The following is a 9,918-nucleotide window of genomic DNA, read 5'->3' as shown; positions in this document are numbered from 1 at the left end:
TCGCTCGGAGACATCCTCTCTAACGCAACGTTTTTTAGATCTCTGACTCTTGTGTGCAATACGACTGTAGGTTCACCACTACGCTACGCACCAGTTCAAGACATAAGTTTATGTAGTGTACTGTCATTGATACCACACAGAAAATACGGATAGCTCGCCTGGCCTGGGAAGGTGCATGGTATAGGTACACATGGTGGTGTGATGGTGGTGTCTGCATACATTATCATCATGGTATCTGGTATACTAGAGCTACTTCAGGATTCAGGAAGCATGTGACGGCACTTGGAAGTGCGTATAAAATCGGATACCTTCTCCAGGAACAAAGAATATTCCGACAGGCAATCTGATGTGTGCAACCATCCATTAGCTGTTATGCCATGCCCCATTGTATAATGACACAGGCATTGTATGGCTGCAGCCATTTGACATCCAGTTGCAAGCATGACTTGAAAATTACTACTATTCACAATGTCTGAAATGACAATTCCATTCACTAGAAAACCAAATAAATGAAGATTACGGCAAACGTGACCAAGATTTTCATTGAAGTTGATATCTTTCAGATGTTAGAGATGACTCGGCAAAGACCAAGTTAGCCATTGCCATCAGATATATCTGGTATAAAATTTAGAGATACATAAACCGTGTATCGACACTTAAACTGGGATCCTTGTTTGCCCACTGCGAAGAGGAATTCAATTTTCGCGGCAGGTGTCGTCAAACCTCTCATCTCAAATTTGAGTTTTGAGCATTATGAACTACGGAAAGAGGTCTTCTTTGCCGAAGACAAGCAGAAAAATGTAAGTGGTGCGCTGTTGTGAATGTGGTGGTAAGCAGTAGATCTACTACTGATGGATGGTATACAATGTTATTTACATGTACAACTGTACATTGAACCAGAAGTACTGTGAAATGCACTGACTTAAATTAGCGGTACATGTAATGAGGTAAAATTAAAGGTATTCACACTTTCACGACTCTACATGCTTCTCATTGCTTTATGAAATGCTTTGATTATAGATGCTCTGTGATTCACATTTTTGTTTATGTTCTCTTGATAAGTGTTCCTTGCAATGTATGTTATGTTGCCCCCACCCCCATGAGATACATATGCACACAGCTGGTAGAGGGTGGTCTAATAGTATTTCTGACACTGGACATGTGAATATTTACCGTATTGGTGGGTAAATTTGGCCCCTATATGGCCCCACTTCCAGGGCCCCAGTTTACCCGATAGGCAGAGTTTAATACAGTGCGCTCCCGTTATAATGAACACGGTTGTAACGAAATTCCAGTTGCAACGAAGTAAAAATTCAGGCTGCAACATTACCGGCTCTCTGTTTTTTATTGTTTATTTGTTTGATAATGACAAAATTTTGATAATGAAAGAAAATTGCCGGTCCCGAGGACTTTGTTATAGTAGGAGTCTACTGTACCCACAAACGGGGCTGGCGGAGCATTTTCAAAAGTGTGTGTGTGTGTGTGTGGGGGGGGGGCACTTCTGGGTTTCATGAGCTAAGAAGCAAAAAAAAAAAAAGGTCTTCATCTCGTCTGTCTCCTTCCACTTCCGGGTTTCTTCAGCTGACAAGCAAAAAAACCAAAAAAGGTGTTCAGCGCAAAAACATAGCCTTACTGCGCCCACACTCCAAGGTCTCTGTCTATTTCTTTGCAGTGCCACTTCCACTTTTCAGGGGTCAAAAAAGTGGGGGGCCCGAAGTGGTGACACCCTATGGTGCAAAAAAAAAAAAAAAAAAAAAAGCCCGAGCCCCCAACTATCGTACATGTATACAGTCATGTACATGTACACATTGTACACTTGTATACAGTTTTGTACTACTACTATTGCATGGAACATTTGAACTACATGTACATGGTGTATAACACACACACACACACACACACACACACAAAGTAAATTCAGAGTCGAAAGGTTAAAGGAGATCTCCGGGTGATTTTCAGACTTTTACATTGGAACTACCATTACTGAGTACAGAGTTTCAGAATTTAAAATGTTTAAGATGAGAAATAAGAATGTTTTCAAAATCTATAACAAACTGCAATGAACAAGGATGATGACATGGCAGCTTCACCATAAGAATGCATGAGTTGGGGCTCAAGGAAGCAGAACAAAAGAAGAAGGCATGCATAGATTCTACACAGGTGAACTTGTCAACAAGCGGTATGGTATGGTATGGTATGGTTTATTAAATGAAATGTTCTCGCAGCCAAAAGGCTGAATTGCAACATTTGTTCACACAATACATTGTTGATTAAAAAAAGAAAGTATTTACAATTTTCAAATCATTCATCACTATTTAAAAAATAACGATTAACATCATTTACAACATTATTCATTATTAAGCGGTATTGTAATGGAATTACAGTGCTACATTTCTGAAATATGTGAGGCTCCTATGTCATCAACACTGTTCAGTGTAATTTGTTCAAGATTTTTCAGAGTATTGGTTTCTCTGCGCTAGGACCACGATGAATTCCACAAATCTTTACATGGAGCTGTCGATTTATGTACTACATGATGTGAAATTATGAAAATCGTCTGGAATGCCCCTTTAAAGGTAAGGGCAGAATCTAGTTCAAGGGGATAAACCAGGTTCCCAGTGTGCTGCACTTGTAACCGAGGTTTTTAAATAGAATGCATCATGAAGTGTTGCTAGGCAGACAGCTGAACTTGAAGTGTACATTTTGTGTACGTTGTATTCCATACCATTTTTAGGTTGGCATTAACATTACAAATAAAAAGTACTGTCAAATATATGCAGAGGTTTCAATTCATATTGGTCAAAAAAAGTTTTTGAAATTGAAGCTGCTCTTATTTCTATGAAATACAGTGAAACCCCGTTATAACGAGTTCGGTTATAACGAGGAACCGCTTATAACGAGGTGATCGCGTCGGTCCCGTTTTCCTTTGCATGCAAACCTATGGCAGAACGAATCGGTTATAACGAGTTCGGTTATAACGAGGACAATTTCGGTGCATCATTATAAAGAAAAACATAAGCAATTTGATCAGATATAACGAGGTTCCATTTCTGGACTAAATTGTCGCTTTCAAACACGCGACAAACGAAACATTGAAAACTGAATTGACACTATCCACATCTTTATCCTGAATATTAATTATAGTTTAGAACAAAAATGAAAAAGGATGCTACTTAAACAAGGCACTGCATGAATTTTCTTGCAATTACAATGTAGGATAATAAGCAACTTTGATCACATGGATAAGTGAGGTATTGTACAATGTACATGTACCATCATTGAGTTGTCAAATTCTAGGTAAGTAAACTACTATTAAAATGGGTCATGGATCATTTTCATGTCATTTTAAAGAATAATTGGGGTTTTACCCCAAGAAATGCATGTACGAGGTTGGCCAGATTCAAGTACCGGGGTATGTAGTTCTACAAGAAAATTTTGTGACTTTTTTTGAATGTTGTTCATTGTAACTTAAGGTCAGTTTGAAATGTTTGCAAAATAACACATTTTTATATACATGGTGTATTTTTTTAAATGCCTTTGGAAAGAAAGAACAAAATTTTGTTTACTAGAAACACAAGGTTTTTATTGGCCGCCCTAGATATCACAAGTTTAAAACCAATGTCTACTGGAAATACAAGGTTTTCCTCGCCCTAGGAATCACAAACGTAAAACCAAATACAGGAAATATTTGCTCAAATTCTTGGACCTAGGTTCACAAAATGAAAACCAATGTCTACTGGAAATCTTGTGTGCCTGTGTGCCAATTGTTCAGTCTGTTACACAAAGTCCCTCTTTTAACGTTAAATTCTGCGCATGCTTTCATGATCGACATTCCATTTTTGCAAGCTTTCACAGCATCTTTCATGCTTTCTTCTGAAGAGTTTCTATAGTCTCTTGACCTAGATCATCTTTTACATGATTTCCCCATCCTGACTACCTATTTCATCTGGAAAAGAAAGAAAAAACATTGCATAGCCGTCGAACATTTGGTACTTTTCTGGTGTCCAAAGTCACCCCTAAGTGACCCCAAATCCAGGGGTGAAATTGGACATGACCTATTTTGAAATTTGTAAGGGTGGTCAGGTATCCTGAGTATACAGGTGGGTTCATGACCACTTCATGTTCACTATCCAACAAATAGGCTTGAGCTTCCATAGTTCTGTATTTCTAAAGTACCAAAAGTTCGACGGCCACAAAATTCAAGCATTCCATGGACCCTACAAAGAAAAGCCAAAAAAACATATAAGGTAATGCAATATACAAGAGAAGTGCAGTCATTCAAATATTCACATATCCCCCTTTCATAACCTACAAAAATATTTTCAGAAAAACCAACAGCAAAACAAATGTAAGTGAAACAATCTTTTTTTTCTGAACTGTCCAAAGTCACCCGCCTGTCCAATGTCCCCCCAGTTTACGGTAGCGACATTTGTGGCCAAAAATGGACAAGTGGAATGCGTGTCAACTCATCATTTAATATCCTTTCCATTTTTAGTTCCGAATTCCAGTTCTTTTGCTGGTTAGCAAATACAGTATATACCAAAAGAAACTTTGCGTTAATCAACATTAACGTTTCATTAACGCAAGCGGTTTCACCTGAATCGTTAGTAACGCAAAGTAACGATCGGGAAAATTAACGTTTGTAGTAACGATGAGTAACGATGAGTAACGATGAGTAACGATCCCTCACGCAAATTAACGATGTTTCGTTAAAATTAACGATAGGTAACGCAAGAACTCACACGAGATTTTGGTTTTGTAACGAGACCTGGTGAAAGGACGACGTAGCCCCCGCCGAGTGTAGCGATTTAGCGGAGTCTTTTCGCGAATCGAATCACGATTTCGCGAATGGTTTATTTGCGACCGGCGTCACCAAAAACGCACGCCGGGCCACCAAAAAAAGCCGGAGGTTTGCCTTCAGTTTTGAAAATGAACAGCGGTAACTATCGGCTTCGTAAGCTCAGGCCTCGAATTAACCGACGGCCACCGACGGCCATGGCCGTCGGTGCCCCTCTCGTTGGCCGCAATGCCTTTTGTTTTGTGATCAAAGTTACGGCCAAAAAAAAAAAAAATGTGCCCTTTTTCTTGAGGCCGTGGTGCCCTTTTAGAATGAAAGTTATTATTCATGACGTATGATATGCCCTTTCTCAAAGTCTCTTTAATAAGCTTGAACAACTTTCCTGATCTCAAATATCATACCTTCAGTTCACTCGCGTCCCGATGTATCTGATTCGAACTCAAAGTATCTTTCCGAGATGTACGAGACGACGTGTACGTACATGTACATGTACGCCCGACCGGCTTTTACCGTCCCGACTGCCTCCGCAGCGCAGCGGCCGCGAGTACGAGTATGTACTAGCTAGGCAGCGCATATTCAGATAGAGTAGAGTGAACTCCAAGTTCACCAAGAAAAAAGAAAAATCCCACGATGCCAAGGGGTGCCAGACTGGGGAATGGGGAGGGATGGAGAGAGAGAGAGAGAGAGACCAATCAACAGAAGAAACCGCGCGTACTGGCGCATTCTTGGAGGTCATGAACTGTCTGTCACAGACTAATCATAGCAATCTACACGCGCACGCAAATTCCTTTGCCGTGTGGTTTTGCCAGCCAGCTGTCGGAATGTGCTTTGAAGTTTCATGGCAGCCTGGCCTGGCTGGCCTGAAAGGGTGTCGAGTTTCAATCAATACCTACTGTTGTTTTATTCCTGTTTTAAAAAATGTTGTTTCACCTGATAGAAACGCGGAGATCGGGAATGTGTTACAGCTGTAGGGAAGAGGTTTTTGTTGTGTGTTGCACTTTGTGTGTGGTGTGTGTGTGTGTGTTTGTTTTTCTCGGTTTGTTTTTCTTCTTTCTTTTTTCATAAACACCAAACATGCCCTTTCCAATGTGGCCTTGGTGCCCCTCTGACTGGCCTCTTGGAAAAAGTGCCCTTTTCTAAATGGCCTTGCCCCTCCAAAATCCTATTTCTAGGCCTGTAAAGCTGCTAGATTAAATGTCAGATGTTTGCTCTTAATTTTGGAAATGAATAACGGTAATATTCGACTCCGTATTATACAAAAATAACTGTCGGATGTTTGCTCATACTTTTGGAAATGAATAATGGTAAGATTCAGCTCCGTACGGTGCTGAAATTAATGTCAGATATTTGATTTTGCGTTCGGAAATGAATAGGGATAAAATACGGCTCCGGAAGATGCTGAAATAAATGTCGAATGTTTGCTTTGACGGTCGGATATAAATGATAATGAATTTCAACTCCGTATACGATGATAAAATAAATGCCGGAAGTTTACTTTTACGTTCGAAAGTAAATAATAATAATATTTAGCTCTGGAATATGCTAAAGTAAATGTCGAATTATCCCTTTGGCGTTCGGAAATGAATAACAATAATAATAAACTTCGTACAACGACGAGATAAATGTTGGATGTTTGCTTTTACTTTCGAAAGTGAATAGCAATAACATTCGGCTCCAGAAGATGCTGAAATAAATGTCAGATGATTGTTTTTACGTTCGGAAGTGAATAACAGTAATATTTTGCTCCATACGATGCTAAATAACTGTCGGATGTTTGCTTTTAAATTTCGAAATGAATAACAGTAACATTTAAATGCGTTTGATGGTGAAGTTAATGTTTGCTTTGACGTTCGGAAATGAATAACAATAGTATTCAACTCCGTCCGATGATAAATAAATGTCTGATGTTTACTTTTATGTTCGAAAGTAAATAGCAATAACAATCAGCTCCGGAAGATGCTAAAATAAATGTTGAATGTTTGCTTTGGCGTTCGGAAATGAATAACAATAGTATTCAACTCAGTACGATGATGAAATAATTGCTGGATCTTCGCTTTTACGTTCAAAAGTAAATGGCAATAACATTCAGCTCCGGAAGATACTAAAATATATGTCGAATGATCCCTTTGACGTTCGGAAATGAATAACAGTGATATTCAGCTCCGTACGACGATGAAATGCCGAATGTTCGCTTTTACGTTCGAAAGTAAATAGTGCTCAATAACATTCGGCTTCGGAAGATGCCAAAATAAATGTCAGATGATTGCTTGAACGTTCGGAAGTGACAAGCAGTAACATTCTGCTCCATAATTAAGATGCTAAAATAAATATCAGACATTTGCTATAAATTTAACATTTCGAAATGAATAACAATAACATTCAGTTGCGTTTGATGGTAAATGTAATGTCGGATGACGTTTGAATGTGAAAAACAGTATAACATTCGGCTCCGTACGATGCTGAAATATGTCAGATGATTCATTTCACTTTCGGAAGTGGACAGCAGTAACATTCGGCTCCTTCGATCATAAAGTAAATGTCGGGTGTTTGCTTTTGAATTTGGAGATGAATAACGGTAATATTTTGCTCCGTACGATGCTAAAATAAGTAACAGATTGTTGCTTGTACATTATGGAAATTATAAACGGTATCAATCGGCTCAGTTAGATGATAAAATAAAGAGCGGATGTTTGCTTTCACGTTCGGAAATGAATAAGGATGATATTCAGGTCCGTAAGATGATAGAATGAATGTCGGTTGCTTGGTTTTACATTCCGGAAGGTGTTAAAATACTTATAAATGTTGAATGATTGCTTGAATTTCCACCAGAAATAAATAACGGTAATTTTTTGGCTCTTTACGATGCTAAAACAAATGTCAGATGTTTACAATGTCTGCAAATGCTCCCACTTTCTCATTTCAAACGTAAATTTTGACCAATTTAATAGGCATCAACTTTCATAATAATCTATAAGCCTATTTGCGAAATCTTAGAACTCAGAATAACGGTATAAGATGATTAAATTTTCTCCTTATTTTAGACGTAGGTACCTGTATCACTTCAGTAATACTTGATATTTATTTTTCTATGTTTAGTAGGACCGATAGTTTTGCTTGTTTTTTTTTCTTTTCGGGCCACCAAAAAATAAAAATCAATCATTTTGGTGGCCCGATCGGGCCACCGAAATAAAAGTTAGTGTGGAGCCCTGGCCTTTTGTGGATAAAGTGTCTTGCTTAAAGGCAAATATCGGGCTTCGAGGGGATTGAAACCGCAAACCCGTACCATGGCTAATTGATTCAGATTTTACTTAAGTACCATGTACTTGAAGGTCAACTTTAGATAGACTTTTTTTTTTTGCGATACAGCTGGGGCTCCATGCGCTTTCATTTACAACAACAGTATAATCGGAAGACGAGCAGAAAGAATGTCAGCACCAGGAGTAATCGCACCGGGCCGAAAGGGGAAAAGGAAAAGTATATCCTGAATCTATACCCCCCACATCGACAAGAAGACAAATGAAAAAAAAAAAAAAAATGAATGGACCCACATGACGCATAATTTTGGTAAATCTGCGGGATATTCGTTATTTCATTTTGCTGTGTTCAAACTATACACCAGTATAGCTTTCCGAGTGTGATCTTAATGCGTATGAATGTTCTATGGACTTTAAGTTTATAATGCGAAAGAGGGTAACTATATAACAATCAACGACATTGATAACGCCAAACAATAGGAAATTTCAGAGTGCAAGAAAAATAAGACGTCCCGGAAGTACGCCAGACATCATAATTGCTTTTTTTGTTCCTTTCTAGCTCCACAGCATCACCTAGGAAATCGATTTGACCAAGAACAAAAGCGCGTCCCTCTTTTCTTCCTGGGCAATTACCCCGGACCCTTCCCCTGGCCCTAATCCTAACCATAACCCAAACTCCTCACCCTAAACCTAACCCTAATCTTTACTCTAACCTTACCATTAACCAGTATTTAGCGGGGGAGGGGGGGGGGGGGGGGTAATTGCCCTCTGGGGTTAATTGCCCGGATTAGGTTGCAACACACAACAAAAACCTCTTCCCTGGCCCTACACCTTCCCGATCTCCGTGTGTTGTCAGGTGAAACGACATGTTCAAATACAAGAATAAAACAACAGTAGGTATTGATTGAAACTCGACACCCATTCATGCCAGCCAGGCCAGGCTGAAATGTAACTTCAAAGCACATTCCGACAGCTGGCTGGCAAAACCACATGGCAAAGGAATTTGCGCGCGCGTGTGGATTGCTCAATAAAAGTGGAGGGCCTGGGAGCGGGAAAACAAGGGTGATTACTGAGTAGTCTGTGAGTTATCAAAAGCAGACCTTTCGAACGATTGCAAACGTCATGATACTATTTTGTCTTCCTTTTGGACTGAAGAAAAAAATCACAAAGACGAGTTGAGTACACGTTGTATCACAATTTTTTACATAGCCATGCAAAACGATTACTACACTCATGTTATGACAAGAAGAATCAATATTCCAAGACAAATACAAAGCAGCCTCGGGTACTGACGGTGACAAGAAACGCCACGCATTCACAATGCACGTTGGGGAGCAACAGGGAGGTGGGAAGAGACTCGTCCCGCCTCCCTGGGAGCAACATGGAGTTGGCAGGGAGGGGTGATCCTGGAGTTTGTGAGAACTTCCCGATACTCCGTGACAACAGGGAGGTGGAAGAGAGACACTCCACCTCCCTGGTGACAACACGATTGTGACGATCTCAAAGCATGGACCCTACCACGCCCAGCAAATCTGCGTGCTACTTCTCAAAAATTTGAAGGAACTTTGTCTCTGATCTGTTGAGTTGTTTTTGCTGAATATCAGGAGCTTTTCATGCCTGACGTTCAAATGGATGGTTGCCAAAAATTTCATAATCTATAAATCTCTCAGTAATTTATTTTAGGCTGTTGATGCTGCCGTAAAAACATTAGAAATTTCATAGGAACTAGTCAGGATAAAGACAAAAAAAAAATCTCCGCACAAAACAAATACAAGTATCTTTTATTGTCATTGGTAGTCAAATTTGTGTTATACAGATACATTGTATGATTAAAGCAATAGGCATAGTATTAACTATTGTATTACA

The 9,918-nt window shown here is 39.4% G+C and overlaps 1 protein-coding gene across 1 annotated transcript in view; it reads left to right on the top strand.

Moving 5' to 3' along the window:
* Positions 1–253: 253 nt before the first annotated feature.
* LOC139711534 (uncharacterized) overlaps positions 254–9,918 on the top strand; it is a 129,054-nt gene continuing 119,389 nt past the window's right edge. Inside the window, exon 1 of the mRNA XM_071623411.1 lies at positions 254–800. Coding sequence (XP_071479512.1) covers positions 754–800 — 47 coding nt within the window. The 5' untranslated portion in view covers positions 254–753. The remainder of the gene's footprint in view (positions 801–9,918) is intronic.

Source organism: Diadema antillarum, unplaced genomic scaffold (genome assembly GCF_040938485.1).
Source record: "Diadema antillarum isolate AM-2024a unplaced genomic scaffold, OU_Dant_1.0 seq00001666_RagTag, whole genome shotgun sequence".
Lineage (NCBI taxonomy): Eukaryota > Metazoa > Echinodermata > Echinoidea > Diadematoida > Diadematidae > Diadema > Diadema antillarum.
The sequence above is the reverse complement of the archived record's forward strand: the minus strand, read 5'-3'. Positions and strand labels throughout refer to the sequence as shown.